Here is an 18,326-nt window from a genome sequence, read left to right as displayed (position 1 = left end):
GGAATCACAGCTGGTCCCTCTGAGTGCAGCAGCAATGCTGAGGATTTCTACCTCCAAGAATCCTCCTCCGGTGTGACAGAGTCAGCTAAAGAAAACACAATAAGCTTCAAAAGTATTCATGAACCCACATTATTTGGAACTGGGAGTGAAAATGCTGAAAATCCCTTCAACATTATGAGTGGAGTAAATCTGACCGGAACTTGGAATAGAAATTTTAGTCACCACAGTTTGCATGTACGCAGGGCTGTAGGTCAGGGCTGACTCCTCCGGAGCCCACGGGCAGAGGCTACTGCTCCTCATAGCAAACTCAGCCAGCACAAACCAAAGCTTGAGCTATGGAGCTCAATAATGGTGCTCCTGAGATGGGGAGAGGTAATCTGTGTGTGTTTGGGAGGGTTTTAGGAGAAATCTTTGCTCAGACAAGGGTGTCCTAATTTGTCAATGTCTCTTCTTCCTTAGAAAATCCTCCTGTGCCCTAAAGGAGCAAATGTCCAACAGCAGCTCCTTGAATGACTTCCTCCTCCTGGCGTTTGCAGACACACGGGAGCTGCAGCTCTTGCATTTCTCGCTCTTCCTGGACATCTACCTGGCTGCCCTCCTGGGCAATGGCCTCATCATCACAGCCGTAGCCTGTGACCACCGCCTCCACACCCCCATGTACTTCTTCCTCCTCAACCTCTCTGTCCTGGACCTTGGCTCCATCTCCACCACTGTGCCCAAATCCATGGCCAATTCCCTGTGGGACACCAGGGCCATTTCCTACTCAGGATGTGCTGCCCAGGTCTTTTTCCTTCTCTTCTTTATATCAGCAGAGTATTCTCTCCTCACTGTCATGGCCTATGACCGCTTTGTTGCCATCTGCAGACCCCTGCACTATGGGACCCTCATGGGCAGCAGAGCTTGTGTCAAAATGGCAGCAGCTGCCTGGGCCAGTGGTTTTCTCTATGCTCTCCTGCACACTGCTAACACATTTTCAATACCACTCTGCCAAGGCAACACAGTGGACCAGTTCTTCTGTGAAATCCCCAAGATCCTCAAGCTCTCCTGCTCAGACTCCTACCTCAGGGAACTTGGGCTTCTTGTGGTTAGTATGTGTTTAGGCTTTGGGTGTTCCGTTTTCATTGTGGTGTCCTACGTGCAGATCTTCACTGCTGTGCTGAGGATCCCCTCTGAGCAGGGCCGCCACAAAGCCTTTTCCATGTGCCTCCCGCACCTGGCCGTGGTCTCCCTGTTCATCAGCACTGGCATGTTTGCCTACCTGAAGCCCCCCTCCCTCTCCTCCCCAGCTCTGGATCTGGTGGTGGCTGTTCTGTACTCAGTGGTGCCTCCAGCAGTGAACTCCCTCATCTACAGCATGAGGAACAAGGAGCTCAAGGAGGCACTGAGGAAAATGATTCAACTGGTAGTATTTCAGCAGCAATAAGCTGCCCACCTCTCTTCACAAGTCATTTCCAGTTTATCTCTGGCAGCTCTTTTGTTTTGCACATTCTATCTGTGATACTCATGTTTGTGCACAAATGTTTGAATGCATCCGACTTCTCCAGAGATACAAGCCCGATCTGTCTGACTGAGAGGCCTTCTGTAAATCTGCCCCTCACTGTGTCAGAGCTGACCACTCACACAGCTTCTCTGTAATAAAAGGGGATTTTCTCAGTACTCTGCCTAAACGATGGGCTCTTCTTCCCATCTGGAGCCAAGAATGCACTCAGGGAATTGTGCCTGAAAAGGCCCTGTTGCTGTGCCTGGGTTTTGCATGGGCTAAGGGGCATCAGCTCGTAGAGTGATGTGTTAGGGAAGGAGGGCTGGATTCAGCTGTCCCTTGCGGGTGGCCAGTGCCCCTGGAGGGGGTGAGTGGTCAAGAGGTATCTGCCGGGGACTGTCCCACATATTACAGGGCTGGTGACAGATGCCATTCCTGCTGGAAGGGGATATGAAGCCACCCAGGGAGCACAGAGGATCTCCAGGGCCAGCATGTGCCTGGAGTGGGCAGGCTGCTCAATCCCTGGGGCCGCAGGAGGTGCCGGAGGGGCTGCAGGCAGCCAGGGTTAAGGATCTCTGGTCATGAGAGCAGTGGAGACCTGGAGTGCCTGGCCTCCATTGCCTTGTGCCATTGCTGGCCCCCAGGTGTGGGGCTGATGGGGAGGCTGACCCCCCTCTCTGCCCCCCAGCAGCTGCTGTGCCCTGCAGAGGGGCTGGGGCTGTGGGGTGAGTGCCCAGAGCTCTGCAGCCCCCTTTGGCGGGCACTGCTGTGGGGCCACCCCAGCCTGGTCTGCTGTGCTGGGTGGGCTGGGGAGAGGGCAGGGGAGGTGGGGAGAGGTGGGGAGGGTCTGGTCTGGTCTGGAAAGGGCCCAGGAGATGAAAAATGCCAGCAGGCAGCTACTGTGTGTGAACGGCAGTGTGGGAGCACACAGCCATGTGCTTGCAGGGCAAATGCAGGTCTGCTGGGAAAGGCAGCAGGACATGGCAGGTGCAGTAAGGAAGAGCCCAGGTTGTTCCCTCTGTTGCATGGACACAGTGGGGAAGCTGCCCCAGGGCCATGGTCCCAGAGCAGCCCCTCACATCAGCCCTTTGCAGCACTGGCTGCTCACCCAGCTGTGGGGTGGTGCATGGTCAGCTCCATCCTCCTGCAGGGCTCCGTGTCCTGACGGAGGGGAAAAGGCCAGCCTTGCATGGCCTCTCTTCTGCACCAGACACCAGCGGATCCTGGAGCATACCACTGGCTGGGCAGTGGGTGGGGGATCATTTAGGAGTCATTTAATGACAGCAGTTGCCATGTCCAAGGCATCTGATTGCAGCTCCAGCCAAGCTCTGGCTTTCCTCACTCCATCCCTTCGTGCACGGACAAGGTCTCTTCCTGGGGGCAGGCTGCATGTGGGGGTGTGCAATGCCGAGTGCAGGACAATGACACCTCTTGGGGTCCCCTGGGGGGCAAGTGGCCTTCAGGCTTGCCTGTGCCCTTGACTGTCTCCACCACAGGCTGTCCTACACTGTCCCATGCCTGCTGCTGTGTCCCTGCAGACTGTAAACCTGCTTCCCCACCTTGCTCTCACTCCAGGATCTCCCTCCCTTTACTGCTGTCTCTCTATCCTCACTGGCTGTTCCTTGAAACACAGAGCCAGGGGATGATCACAGACTCCCTCTGGGTGATCTTTGGCAGCACAGCACTACTCCTCGAGTGACATTTATTCACATTAATGTCCAACCTGAACCTCCCAAGTTGCAGTTTGTGGCTGTTTCCCCTTCTCATGCTGTTTCCCACTACCAAGAGAAGCTCCTGGGAGCCCCTCACGGGGACACACTGCTGCAGCTGTGGCCACCCCAGTGCTGAGTCGAGGGGGATAATGGCTCCCCTGGTCTGCTGGCCCAGCTCTTCCTAATGCAGCCCATAGTCGTCTGGCCTTATTTGCAATGAGTGTGCCCCACTGGCTCGTGTGGGATTTCTCACGATGCCCAGGCCCATCATGTCAGGGTCACTCCTCAGCTGGTAAGGTCCCATGCTGCCTTGATGCAGGGAGTGATGCAGGGAGTTATCCTTCCCCAGGTGCAGGACTTGCCCCTTCTCCTTGTAAAACTTCAGGAGGCTTCTGTTGGCCAAACCCTCAGGTTTCTAAAGGTCCCCCAGACTGAAGCGCTCTTGTGTCAGCTGTGAATGTGTGTGTGTGTGCAGATGGCTCCCCCTGACTTGTGGTGTCTCTAAGTAGACAACAGCATGAGGGATTGCAGGATACCACCACCAACTAGTAAAAGGAGGTTCTAGTTCAATGGAATTCCTGGCTGATATAGGAATTACCAGGGCAATAATCTCAGAAACACCAAATGAGCGTGCAAGGCAAACAAACCCAGGGCCCATGGGAAAAGTGTAAACAGAAATGTGCTGTTTTTTCGGGGAGGGTGTGAGGATGGTGTGACCGCAAGGCAGGAAAGGGAAGGACAAATACTGGTGTAGGGACACTTGAGGTTCATGAGGGGTCAAACAGAGTACATTTAATAAACAGGGAACTGCATGGGGGGGTTGCTGATGGGAGGCTGCTGGACGCACAGGTCAGACACCCAGGCAGGACTCACTCTGTGTATCCTTAGGGCCCCTTTTATCTCCTAGAACTATTTCCTTATCTCAGCTGTGCTAACCTTGAGCAGCTCCTGGCTGCAAAGCAGTGAGACATTGTTGACAAAACGGAATATGCATGTCCTGCCTTGAGGGGTTTCGGTCAGTGTGCAGAGAGCACACGCTGGGGCTGTGATCACATACTCTGCCAGTCCCCTGACTCCTCACCAGATCTCCCGCAGGTGTTCTCACTGCTCTCCACCACCTGACTGACAGAGACATGGTGTCGGTGCCAGCAGTGCGTAGGCAAGGTTTGGACATGCCTTTCAGGCATTAGCTTAACTGACAGCTAAGGTGTACAAGCAACTAAATTATAGCAAATATGTATAGTAATTTATAACATACATGCATGCAGAACTACTCCGCTCAGAAGACCAGGAGTTTAATGCGTTTCCCCATTGTCCTAAATCCGACAGCCATGATGACAGTCACTGCCAGGGGTTGTCTCACACTGATTCTTTGGATTTTACATTGAGTAGTCCTTGGAGTAGGCTTGTTATCTTCTGGATGTTGGGTTTGACGTGCTTACTGCAGGTTCGTCAGTGTCCCAGCTGCCGTCAGAGTATAGGGTTAGATGGAGAGCAGCAATGTTGTGGCTCCACTCAGCATAGTCATCAGGTCTCGGTTCTCTGGGCAAGAGTCTCCTGGAGGGAACATGGACTGGGGCACTTTCCCCTTTGATTAGCACCGGGTGGGTGCCTCCTGGCCCATCAGCAATGATTTCCCCCTCCAACTGCTTGGGTTCAGCCGGATCATGCACCCTGTATACCCAACACTGCCTGGATGCTGAGCTGGCTGCAAGATTCTCCTGCCTGGATAGTGGGGACTGCTATCTGCTCAGATATCAGTTGGGCTGTTGGGTCTCCCTGTGTACATCACAGGGGTTGGGATCTGGTGTAACAGATTGCAATTCTCACCTCCTCAAGGACAGTTCAAGTCAATGACACCTGCAACGATGTCCACCTCCACCCTGGAGAGCTAAACTACTGTTGGGCACCAAGCGACCATAATGCTTCTGAGGTATGGTGACCGCCAACCCCATATTCACAAGATGACGGCTCTCCGGTTCCAGGGTTATTTCTTTGTGTGGCAATTGCAGACCCAACCCTGCACTCCCGGGCTTGGCTCACATGGGGAGGCAGGCTTGGGGGTGCAGCCCTTGCACTCTAAGCACACGTGGCTGCTCCATGGATTCTCCTTGGAAACGAGCATACAGGGTAGAGCCACGTGGTGGGTGGTCACTGAAGCAGGTAGCTGCCTGACGAACATTTTTGCTCCAACCTGTGAAGGTACCAGCAGAGGACAATTTATGCAGCTGCTCTTTGATCAGCCTGTTCATTTGCTCTGTCAGTCCTGCCCTTTGCAGATGGCAGGGTACATGATATGTCCAGGCTATTCCCTGCTCTCCAGCCCAATTCTGAACATCACTGCCTGTAAAATGAGTGCCCCGATCACTTTGGATTTCCACGGGGGAACCGCATAACCCAATCAAGTCTTCTAATGTCCGAATAGTGCGAGCCTGGGGAGCTGCAGTGCAGGAGAGGGTGTACAATAGACCAGAGCAGGAGCAGGGGTCTAGAGCAGCCAGGACATATCTGCGCCACTGGCTCTCCGGTAAGGGTCCAATATGATCAGTTTGCCACACCTCCCCAGGCTTTTGTCCTCTGCAGATATATCTCTTATTGGTCCACAACCACTGTGGAGCTAAGCGGGTGCAACGGGGGCAACACTGCCTGACCCCTGTTTGTGCCACTGGCAGCTACCCCTCCATGCACGCTGCTGGTGGGGCAGTGGGTGTCATGGATCCCCTTTGTGCTCTCCTGGAATCCTGGGGCAGAGCCCCCATCCTACCAAGCTCCTCTCTAGCAAAATAAACTGCCTCTGCCCCATCGTCCCACAGCCTGAATAGCCACTCTAACAACCCTTCACAGGGCGGCTGCCTGCAGCACCCTGCACATCCTGCTGTTCTGATGCTTTAAAATCATGAGTAGTTCTGGTCCCTTGCAGATTGGCTGCATTCGGTCTGGTAAGTGGCTGCTCCACCACCGGCTGGGCAGCTGTGTCCCCCTCCTGCTCTGTCTGATTCTGAGCTGGGGGCCTCGTCAGGGTCGCAGACATTCCCATTCCAAGTTTCTGGATCCCAACGCACTTTTCGCACCAGTGCCCGCACCTCCAGGGGATAGACATCTCATCAGTCCCCCCTGTCGCCACTGGCAATTTGCAATGCAGGCGACCAAAAGAGCATGTTGGTGCTACAGCTTCTCAGCTCCATCCGTGGTTGCAGTTGCAACCTCCTGGGTAGGTTGGTGAGCCTCCTTAGTGGCTTTGATATTGCTTTCCAGCTGCCCATTTCCCTGGTGCTGCATCAGTAATGCCTTGTCCAGGGTGCGGAGAGCAGTCAGGAGGATCCACCCCAGATCCCATGCTGCCTTTTGCACCGCCAGCCCTGCTTTTTCCAGGCAGAGCTTGGAAACCAGTTCCAGGAGCCACTCTCGGGATACCTCCGGCTCAGGCACTAGCTCTGGCCATGCAGTGGGGCAACCCACTCCACCAGCTTGCAAGCCATGGGTACCCACCAACACACAGCGGTCACCCAGGAACGTGGCTCCCCACCTCCCCCTTGTCCTTTCACCCCCAAAGAGGCATCTCCACACCAGCATCCCGCCGACTACACCAAATGTGACCGCAAGGTTCACAAGAGAAGGTCGCACAGCAGCAGAGAGAGACAGTCAAGGTTCATAAGGGGTTAAACAGGATAGATTTAATAAAGGCCTTACACTATGGACTGCATAGGGAGCCCTGGGAAATGTGTGAAGAGGTTGCTGATGGGAGGCTGCTGGAGGCATGGGTCAGACACACGGATTGGATGCCCAGGTGGGACTCACGGTTCAGACGCCCAGGCGGGGCTTCACTCGTTGTATCCTAAGGGCCCTTAACTCTACTAGAACTATTTCCTTATCTCAGCTGTGCTAATGTAGAGAAGCTACTATCTGGGAAGCAGCAAGACATTGTTGACAAAAGGGAATATGCATGCCTGGCCCTGATGGGAATTTGATCAGTGTGTAGTTTCACATGCTGGGCCTGCTGCCACATACTCTGCCAGTCCCTGACTCCTCGCCAGGTCTTCCACAGGTGTTCTCACTACAGTGGGGAATGGCCAGTGCTGGAAATGGCTGGTACAAGGGGCTGGGTGTGGGAGGAGTTTCCTGGGGCAGCTTATCCTCTCTGTTCATGCAAGAGCAAGCTGGGCTGGATCTTTGGTCCGACAGACCCTGTTTGAGGCCCCCCACAAGATGAGGATGGTCTACAGGCCCAGTAGACGGCCTCAGGATCTCCTCTGCATGCTCCCTGCCAGCGCTGCAGAGGACCCAGGAGAGGGCTCATCCTCCCAGGGGTCACAGCAGGGTGTCCAATCCTCCAGCTAGGCATGGAGCCTTGTCTGGGTGTAACTTCTGGGGTAAGGACCAGCACACAGGGTGGGCGAGATTGTCGCAAGGACATGTGGGGACAGCAGCAAACTGATGTAGCTCCTGGGTCTGGCTTCCTTCAACGCAAGCTCTGACAAAGGGTCCCAGCCTTCTTTTTGGTGCCACCCGTCAGGAGGGATGGTACCTGGGTTTAGCACTTTACATTTAGGTGACTCCATGTTGGAGGAGCTCTTCCTTTGTGAGGTTCCCCTCACTGCCCACCCCAGGCACACGCTGTCCCAGGAGATCTCCTGTGCTCTCCTGGCAGCTTCAGCTTCCCCTCCAGAAGGACAGGCATCTGACACTGGGCCCTAACATGTGGCACAGCTCTGGGTATGCAAATCCAGGACCATTCATTCCCTCCACTGTCACTGGACACCCATGGGGGAGTCCTAAATCCAGCCCTTGGTCTCTAAGAGATCATTGCATGATTATGAGCTTTTTGCTCCTGAACCATGGACAACCCTATGCAGTATGCCCTTCTAGGGTACAATTCCTTGGGCCTATTGTTGACATGAGCTTTGGAAGAAGAGCCAGCCTTCAAGCACTGTACTAGGAAGAACCTACTTTATTGCAGAAATACTCTGAGGGAGTCAGCTCTGAGACAGTGTTAGGCACAATGTAATGTGGGCATCAGGTGAGACAGATCAGTCTCAGTAAAGGTGGAATGAATCCAAGCATTTGTGTAGCAACATGATTACAACTACTACTAATAATAGTAAAAATAGTAATAATAAAAAGTGAACAAACAATGCTTACTTCTGGTATGGGATAGAGCGGGAGTCATTTGTGTAGAGCAATGGCAATGTTACCACTACTGAAAAATGTCCATGAAATCACTTTCCTCAGGGCATTCTTGAGCTCCTTGTTCCTCATGCTGTAGATGAGGGGGTTCACTGCTGGAGGCACCACTGAATACAGAACAGCCACCACCAGATCCAGAGCTGGGGAAGAGATGGAGGGGGGCTTCAGGTAGGCAAAAAATGAGGTGCTGATGAACAGGGAGACCACGGCCAGGTGAGGGAGGCACATGGAAAAGGCTTTGTGCCGGCCCTGCTCAGAGGGGATCCTCAGCACAGCAGTGAAGATCTGCACGTAGGACATCACAATGAAAATGAAACACCCAAAGCCTAAACAGGCACTAACTACAATAACCCCAGCTTCCCTGAGGCAGGCGTCTGAGCAGGAGAGCTTAAGGATCTGGGGGATTTCACAGAAGAACTGGTCCACTGTGTTGCCTTGGCACAGTGGTATTGAAAATGTGTTCCCAGTGTGCAGAACACCATGGAGAAAACTCCCCCCCCCAGGCAGCTGCTGCCATTTGGACACAAGCTCTGTTGCCCATGAGGGTCCCGTAGTGCAGGGGTTTGCAGATGGCAACGTAGCGGTCATACGCCATAACTGTGAGAAGAGAATACTCGGCTGCGAACAAGAACGCAACAAGGAAGAGCTGGGCAGCACATGCTGAGCAGGAAATGGCCCTGGTGTCCCACAGGGAATTGGCCATGGATTTGGGGACAGTGGTGGAGATGGAGCCAAGGTCGAGGATGGAGAGGTTGAGGAGGAAGAAGTACATGGGGTGTGGAGGCGGTGGTCACAGGCTACGGCTGTGATGATGAGGCCATTGCTCAGGAGGGCATCCAGGTAGATGCCCAGGAAGAGGGAGAAGTGCAAGAGCTGCAGCTCCCGTGTGTCATCGAATGCCTGGAGGACGAAGTCATTGAGGGAGCTGCCGTTGCACATTTGGCTATCTCCAGGCATGGGGGAACTGTCCAAAGAAGAAAAGACATTGAGAAATTAGGACAGAATCTTCAAGCAAAAAATCCCCCAAATGTTGCAATTCTCATACAACTGCCCACATTGCATCTCTCTTTCCTAGAGGATCTTTGTGCAGCTCCCTTTCTTCAGTTCCACTTTGCAGTGGCTGAATGTGCTGCTGTGAGGAGCAGAGGCTTCTACCCGTGGGCTCCAGAGGAGTCAGTCCTGCTGTGCAGCAGTGGGAACAGTGGAATAGGGGTGACTAGCTCCGATACTCACCATTTCTGTCAGCTGAAATACACTCGTCACTCGTAGAAGGGCTTTTCAGTGTCTTCACTCCCCATTCTAAAGAATGAGGTTTGAGGAACAGAGCTTTAGGGATTTTTTCTTTTCTCTGAGATGTCCTTGTCACCCCTGGGCAGTGTTCCTCAAAGGCAGAAATCCTTGGCATTTCTACTGTGAGTCCTGAGAAAAACGGATTCACTGTCCCTTGTTGCAGCGTGAGGACATCTCGTCTGTCTATTAGTCTTGTTCCCAACTGTCCTGTGCTCACACCACTTTGAGCTGGGGGATGATCGCACTTATATGTTGCCCTAAAAGGAAACCAGCCACTGCTGAGAACAGAGGACTCCACTTTCAAAGTGCAAATCTCCAAATTTCTCTCCCTTTCTCCAGGCACCAGAGGGAGGTCTCCACACTCCCCTTCTAGCCAAGGACACACTGGGCTCTTTTCAGATGCCCATGTACAGCCTCCCACCATCATCTCCATGCTCTCAGCATCTCTGTACTGTCTTCACAGCCTCTCAGGTATCACAGCTATGCTATGAGACAGCAGTGCTTTTCTGGAGGGCAGCTCTCAGCCTGGCAGGACACCCTGGGGAAACAGTCAAAGGACCATTAGGACTGAAGATGGGCTCTCCTTAAGGGAGGATCAGCTCATTTCCCAATCCCACAGACTGCATTTCCTGGAGCTGCACTGCTTAGGAGGGGGCTGTGGACCCCCCACTTCCATGCAGACCCCTCTGTTGCCCAACTCGCAGTGGTGGTGTCTGAACTGCAGCTGAAAACCCATCCACCCTGGACAGCCTGAGAGAAGAACAGGAGCAGCATGGACAGGAGAGGGAAGAAGGAGCAACACCATGATCCTGCTGCCAAGGGAGGCAAGGAGAGAGACAGAGGGACACTTGGGAAAGCCTTCACCTTACCCTGCTGGGCATGCCACCTGGCAGATGGCAACATTGCAGGGCAGCAACTCTCAGCCCCTTTGCTGGGCAGCGCTAAATGGGCCCCTGGCAGGAGAGATTCCCCTCTCCTCTGCTGGAGGTCTGGCTGCAGAGGACGTGACTCATGGCCTGGACTCCATGGCTGTCAGAGCAGAGGCTCTGCTGGGTGGGAGCAGAGACATGGGGGGCTTGCTCAGTGGAATGTGCTTGCCCTGGAGGGACTGACCATGACTTGCCCAAATCCATCCTCCCACGATGATTCTGTTAGCAGTTCCCTCTCCTTCCCTGCCTAGCTCTGCTGCCTGGAGCAGTCCCTGCTGGGACCTTTCTGTCTCCCAACATCTTTTCCCAGGCAGTGCTCACAGACCACATCACACCTTTTGTGTGCTCAGATCTGCCTGACAGAAACCTCCTGGGACAGTGCACTGTCCAGAGGCATCTCTGTGCCTGCAGGTCATAAAGAGCAGGTGACATAAACCCCAGGGAGACCACACAGCTGATGCCAATGCTGTCTGTAGGTGGAGGTGGGGTTGAAGGGGTTTGCTGAGCTTTCTCCCAAACCTCCTGATCTCTGAGAGGGAAGGTGTGTAAGTCCCAGTTCTTTCCTAAAAAAGAAAACTCTCCTTTTTTCTCCCTGCTAAAATTAGGGAGAAAACAGAAAGCAGAGACACCAGATGGAAAGCTCCTTCCCTTGGGAGTAGCCCTTCTCTTGATCTTCCTCTTGCAAACACCCCTTGGACATGTCCTGTGCATGAGCTAGAGGTGGGAGCATCCTTGACCCACAAATGAACCTGCCTGGCCAGGGTCAGTCCTCCCACCCAGAGCTTCTCCCTGCAGCGCCGTGGGGAGCTCCCCAGGCAGGCTGAGTGCTGACCCTTGCAGGCGGCAGAGTCACTGCCCTGGGCACACAGCACCCTGGGGCACAGGGATGCTGCTCTGACTCACTGCCCTGTGGAGACCTGGGTGCCCACCCCAGCAGCACACCGCTGCAGGATCTCTGGAAGAAGGTAGCAGAATGTCCTGTCCCTGTGATGGTGTGTCAGGGAATCCCTGCTCTGAAGCCCCTCCTCCTGCTATGTCCTGGATAACCCAGGAGAGAGAGCATTAAAAATCCAGTCAGCCATGGTCTGGGCTGAGTTCAGAAGACCCCTCCAGGAACCTCAGTAGCTTTGCCCTGCAGCCAGAGACTTACTTTGCAAAGGGCTGTGAAGATTTCTCCTGCAGTGAGCTCTCCTCTGTCCTCCCACTCCACACTGCCTCTCACTTCTCTCTGCCTTCTCTCATCTCATGTCAGCAGCAGCAGGCAGTGCCCGCAGCCCTGCTGCTCTTGGCAGAGGAGCTGCTCCTGCACACAGCTGTCTCTGGGCAGTGCTGCCAGGTTGCCATGAGCTCCCTCCATCCCAGGAGCCTGGCCCCACTCAGGAGCAGAGGCCCAGCTGCAGACACCAATGTCTCTGTCCCTTGTGCTCCCTCCTCCTGGGAAATGTTCACTGCAATAAACTAAAATAATCACCAATGGTCCCTCTCTGAACACTGAATGAAGACTGATTCCAGCATTGCAATTTGTCTCATCAGAGGATGGTTATCTACAAGAGGTGGAAATGTCCCACTCTGGAAGCCCCTCTTCCCATGTCTTCACTGGGCAGGACACCTAGACAGAGACAAGAGGGGATTCATTGATGCCAGGGTTCAGGTATTGATTCAGATGAGTCAATCTGGGCATCTCATGATAGTTTAGAAGGCTCTGGGCTGCAGTGGGATTCAGATCCCTCCCATTATATCCACAAACACACAGGAGCTGAGATTCCCCTTGCCCAAGCTGAAGTGTGCACAACAGAGAGATCTGTCCATGAGCTCCTTGCCTAAGCTCCCATTGGAATCAGTGGAGATGGAGAGTGAGAGTCAGTTGCCCACACACAAACACCTGGAGACATGTGAAGAGACAGAGATGGTTCAAGGCATCTGCCAGTGTCTGCTTGCTCTGTTGGAGTGACTGTGACACTCATCCTTTTGGAGCCTCCGGTGGGGGCCAGATGGGGAATTTCCTTGGCCATCTCAGAGGGCACTAGATGCCCACTACTGTGAATCAGCTCAGGCAGCAAACCCCTCTCCTGCCATTCCTGCACAGCCCAGCTCTGTTTCTCCCTGGCCTTGGGCACTGCAGGGTTTGCTCTCTTAGTGGGAACCTCCTTTCACCATTACATTGCCACCTGCTATCTATGCCAGCATGTCTCTGCTCTGAAGTGGGGCCATTGCACACACGGTGTCTTTGGCTCTTGGTAACAGGTTTCACCATGACCAGTCTGCACTCTTTGCCACAGCTGAAGCTCTGCAGCCCAAATATATGCAAATGCATGCAGCCTGGGGTACACACAGGAACAGCTGGAGATGTACAAGCTGTCAGAGGTCTGAAACATCATTGGAATGACTGAGACATGGTGGGATCCCTCACAGGATTGGAGGGTGATGCTTGTAGGGTACAATCTCTTCAGGAGAGACTGTCAGGCAAGATGAGGAGGGGGGATGTCTGTTGTGTGAAGGGGCAGCTCGGGTGTGTGGAGCTCTTGCATGGGATGGACAAGGGTTTGGGTGAGAGCTTGTGGGTGAGCATCACAGTAAGAGTGACATCATGATGGAAGCTAAAGACCACCTAATCAGGTAAGGGGGTGGATGCAGTCTCCTATAAGCAGTGTGAGAGTCTGTTGATCACAGGCCCTGGTTGTTGAAGGGGACACTTTAATCCCCCTGACATGAACTGGAAGGGCAAACCACAGAGTGCAAGCAGGCCAGGAGGTTTCTGGAGGGCATCAAGGATAATTTCTTTGCACAGCTGCCAGATGAGCCGATAAGGGTGATGCCTTCTTGTATCTGGAAATTTGAGACAGGGAGGAACTGATCAGGGATGGGATAATAAGTGTCAGCCTGGCCTACCATGACCCTGAAAACGTGTAGTCCCAGATCCTGAGGGGAGTGAGGAAGGACAGTAGCAAAGTACAGTCCCTGGACTTCAGAGGAGCAGACTTCCTGGGCTGTTCAGGGGACTGGTGGGGGATGCCATGGGAGGCAGCTCTCAGAGGCCCAGGAGCTCAGCAAAGCCAGCAGGTCTTTAAGGACAGACGTGCCAAGCACAAGGATGGGCCATCCCGCTACTCGCTAAAACTAGCAGACACCTCAGGGGACCAACTTGGCTAAACAGGGAACTCATGGTTTAGCCCCAGGGTATTAGGGCAGCATACAGCAGGGGGAAGAAGGGAGAGGCAAAAGAGGAATTTAGAAATATTGTCCAGCATCATAGACATGGTGTTAGGGAAGAAAAAGCTCCCCTAGGATTGACACTTGCAGGAGTTGTCAAGGCCATGAAGATGAGCTGCTATTGCTCCAGTAAGCATCAAGGAATAAAAAGGAAAATGCGGCCTCACTGCTAAATGGGACAGGGAATCTTGTAGCAGCAGATGCAGAGAGGTCTGAGGAACTCAACCCATGGTTAGCTTCCCTTTCCACAAGCAAGGTCTCCTGGGCTGTTGTGCCTTGAGTCAGGACTCCAGAGGAGAAAAGCAGCCAATGGTGGATGAGGTTAGTGAGGGAATCCTTGTGAGGACTTGTTGGAAACTTGCACGGGAGGAGCCGACGGAGGGAAGACCCAGACGCTCAATATGAGTGATCAGCGTACTTCAACTTTATTAGGCGTGGTCTTTCTTTATATAGTATAGGACTAATCAGGCTCATACATATTGCAAAAGCTGAGCTCCTTATTGGTAACAGCAATTTGGTTTACCCAGCAACTTCTGCATTACATCACCCGCAAGTTCCCAGGACTAATCATTGATAACACCTTGGAGCCAAGGACAATGTGTCCTTGGCTCTAGCTGTTTTTACTCTCATACGGGACTTGGCTCACATCAACTGTGTGCGATATGCACTTAGTTCTGCTTCCTTTATTTGTTCAGTCTTCACATGACCTCTGCCCTCAAGCCAGTCCTCCACAAGAACTCAAACTACACAAGTTGTTGGATGGTTGGGTGAGCTGCATACGAGGTTGCTGTGAGAGCTGACTGCTGTCACTGCAAGGCCACTCACCACCATTTCTGAAAGGTTGTGGAGATGGGGTGAAGTCCCCAAGACTGGAGAAAGGCAAATGTTGCATCCCTCTTCAAAAAAGGCCACAAGGGCAACCTGGGGAGCTGCAGGCAGTTCAGCCTCACTTTGGTGAAAAGGACCTGAGGGTCCTGGTGGACAGAGGCAAAGCATGAGCCAGCAGTGTTGCCTGGCAGCAAAGAAGGCCAGAAGCATCATGAGCTGTCTGACCAGGAGCACAGCCAGGAGGTCGAGGGGAATGATGATCACCTTCTATTCATTAGACCACCTCGAGAATACTGCATCCAGTGTTGGGTTCCCAGAAAATGAAAGAGGATGATCACTGGGAGCAAATTCAGCCAAGGATCCTCACAGTAGCCAAGGAGCTGGAGCACTTGATCTGAGAGGAAATGGGGCTGGTTCAACTTGCAGAAGAGATGGCTTTGGAGGGATCTCACAGCAGCCTTCCAATGGCTACGAGGAGGTCATCAACAAGATGGAGCCAGGCTCTTCACCAGGGTGCATGGTGGGAGGACAAGAGACAATGGGCATTGGCTGAAAGAAGAGACATTCATGCAGGACATAAGGAAAAGCTTTTCCACTGCAGGGATGGTCAAGCATTGGAAGTGATTGCCCAGAGAGGCTGTGCAGTCTCCTGCCTTGGAGGTTTCCAAGACCAGACTGGAGGAAGGCCAGAGCAAGCTAGTCTGACCGCAGAGCTGACCCTGCTGTGAGCAAGGAGATTGGGCTAGAGACCTCCTGAGGTCCCTTCCACCCTGAAGGAGTCTGTGATTCTTCCCACTCTCGATCTTCTCTTGTTGACGTCAGGGAAAGGACGCTGGTTCCCTGTGACAGTGGAATTAGGCCACCTTTCTTGTGCTCCTCCAGGCAGAATTGTTCAGATGCAGGGCTTCTTGGCAGGAATCCCCAAGACAGCCCTGATCCATCCTTTGTTTCACTTTTAGCTTCCTTTTTCCACCCCTTTTAAGTCTGTCTCTTTTACCATCCTGATCCCTTCCCATACAGCCCACCCCACGCCTGCTTACCCTTAACTCATTGGCACTGTTTTTTTGTTTTGTTTTGTTTTATTTTCATACAGAGGCACTTCAGTCCCGAAGGCTCTTGAGAAAGTCGGGTGATTCAGACAACAGATACCTCATAAAGATTTACAAGAGAAGTGTCAAGTCCTGTGCCTAGTGGGGGAATAAACCCGTCCATGAGGAGAGGTTGAGGGACCTGGGCTTCTTCAGCCTGCTGAAGTGCAGGCAAAGGGCAGTAGAGTAGGAGCCTGTGACTGCTTGAAGGGTGGTTTCAGAGATGATCAAGCTTATCTTAGGAGTGGGAAACAGCATGAGAAGGAGAAAAAGCCACAAGCAGCAGCTTGTGGCGCTTAGATGTGACATTAGGAAAAGAAAATGTCACTCATAGAGTACTGCTGTGGTACAATAGGTCACCCAGAGGGACTCCACGATCAGCCTGGCTTTGTGTTTCAAGGAAAAGCAAGTGAGGACAGGAAGACATCAGGAGAGGTCGGGAGATCCCAGGGTGAGTGCAAGGTGGGGAAGCAGGTTGGGTGTCTACAGTCTGCAAGGATATAGGCACAGGTGTGGGAAAGCATAGGACAGCCTGAGGTGGAGATGGCCAAGGGCACTGCCAAGGCTGAAATCTCCCGACATAGATAGGTCTTTGTCCTCTTGGCTTTGGATGGAGTCTCTGCCACTAAGCCCATGAGAAGATGCCATTCCTTAAAGCACTGTGGCCTTGCTGCCTCCTTGTCCCTTGGGAGCCCAGGAGGTGCCGTATTGTGGTCCGGCACTCGGCGTTGCACACACCCACCCACACACTGCCCCCAGGAAGAGCCCTGAGCAATGCATGACGGAAAGCATCACCCTACCCAGGGGCTGGCTGTCAGTGCCAGGCTGCTCTGCTTGATAACACACATCCAGGCTGACTTGGCATCAGAGCCACCTGCACATTGCCTTTGCCTGCCTGCAATCAGGGCCTCCAACTTTCTCCTCTAATCAGACCCTGGGGAGGCTTTCTTGGTAATTGCCCTCAGTGGGACCTGTTAACACTCCAAGAAACTTGATATTTGCTTCTGACTTTAACTTCTGGAGAGGTTTCTTCAGTCTCCTCTCAGCATCTGCAGTTCATGGGCTCAGAACCAAATACACTCGAGGGGTCATGAAAATACCAAAATCCCTAAGGACCAATGCCTGCTTCCATAATTTCCTTCAGTTCTTCAAGTCTTGTGTGGCTAATTGGGAAGCTTTCAGGAGAGTATGGAAATTAGGCAGATTTCAATGAGCACCTGAACAGGAAAAAATGTCTGCTTCTGAAGCTTTCTTTATTCTTCAGTTTTCAGAATAAGCGATACCCACATTCTCCAATTCATACTGACCCACTAGGTCTCCGAATGAAGTCTGAGCATACAGGAAAAGCAGTATTTTTGATAGGAGACACGTATGGACAACCTTCCTCCCCAGCTCTCCAGCCCTGACAGTTCCCTCATCAGCCACTGGGGACTTAGAGCACTCTGGTTAAAATCTAAGCTTTTTCCTCTCAAGTCTGTAGCTGAAGGTTACAGCTCATGTGCACCAATTCCCACCTGCTTTCCTTAGAGAACTAGCTGCAAAGAGACACAGAAGGGTTTGTCTTAATTGCGATCAAAGAAAAATAAAGTTTGAAACAGTTTAATAAAAGATAAAAGACACTCCTCAGCTGTATGTCAAGTCCAAGCTGCCTCCAGTGAGCTCCACTGCCCACAAGACATAACCTTCCTTGAAATGTTTTCAACAGATAGATAGGAAAGGATAGACAAGAAGCAGAACAAAGGAGCTGGCTAAAGAGACAGTGAGACTGCTGAAAGCTGAGGCAAGCTTCAGACTCCCAGAAGCTCAGTGCAGCAACTATAGAGTTGAGAGGCATATGAATGATAAAGAGCAAGGGGAGGAGGAAAACTGGGAAACTATGGAAAGTGTGTACACCCAGAGAGTCTGATGCGGATGACTTTAGAAATGACCAAGTTAATCAGGACATGTGGAAATATGTGAGAGATCACTGAGATTACATCCACAGCCTAATAGACAGAGCAGTGGAAACACAAGGTGAAGGGCAGATCGATATTTCTTCTCCTGAGATTAACACCCTTCCTGAAGTTTTCCACTCTTTCATCACAGGAAAACATTGACATTAAAATTAGTCAATCATCTGAGCTGATGAAAGTGGGCTCATATTTTTTCTAATGTTGAAAAGAGTTCTTCACCTTTCCAGGCAGAGCTCAGGTGTCCAACCACAAGCACCCAGTGGCACTTGGAGTGGCCCTGGTGTCTCTGAGGCACCTGCCTGGGCCTGGCAGCTCTCACAGGGGACCTGCAGGAGACCGGAGCCCCTGGGAGCTGCAGATGGAGGCTGGGCAGAGATGGCCAGGGCACCTGCAATGGCAGCACATGTCCATGACCCTGTGACTGCATCCCAGCCCAGCTCTGAAAATCTCTTTCCCAGTTCAGTAAGAACACAAAGATGTTTCAAAAGCTGAAAGATGTAACAAAACTTTTTTTTGCTTTAGATAGTTTATTTAATTTCTTTCTTCTTTCATTTCTATTGACAGTTCCTGAAGATATCTTTTATAATAATGCCTACACTATTAAAAATACTATTTTTGTGTCTTGCACAAGTCCAGCGCCCCTCAAACCACTC

General features: G+C 52.4%; 1 protein-coding gene across 1 annotated transcript; it reads left to right on the top strand.

The window, feature by feature from the left end:
- Positions 1-868: 868 nt before the first annotated feature.
- Positions 869-1,423, top strand: LOC135326386 (olfactory receptor 14A16-like; the record flags this gene model as incomplete). The annotated part of the gene is made up of 1 exon (XM_064504269.1): positions 869-1,423. A coding segment is annotated over one exon (555 nt), but the record flags the coding sequence as incomplete, so codon positions are not given.
- Positions 1,424-18,326: the final 16,903 nt, after the last annotated feature.

The sequence above is a fragment of the Dromaius novaehollandiae genome, unplaced genomic scaffold, assembly GCF_036370855.1.
Source record: "Dromaius novaehollandiae isolate bDroNov1 unplaced genomic scaffold, bDroNov1.hap1 HAP1_SCAFFOLD_27, whole genome shotgun sequence".
Lineage (NCBI taxonomy): Eukaryota > Metazoa > Chordata > Aves > Casuariiformes > Dromaiidae > Dromaius > Dromaius novaehollandiae.
The sequence above is the reverse complement of the archived record's forward strand: the minus strand, read 5'-3'. Positions and strand labels throughout refer to the sequence as shown.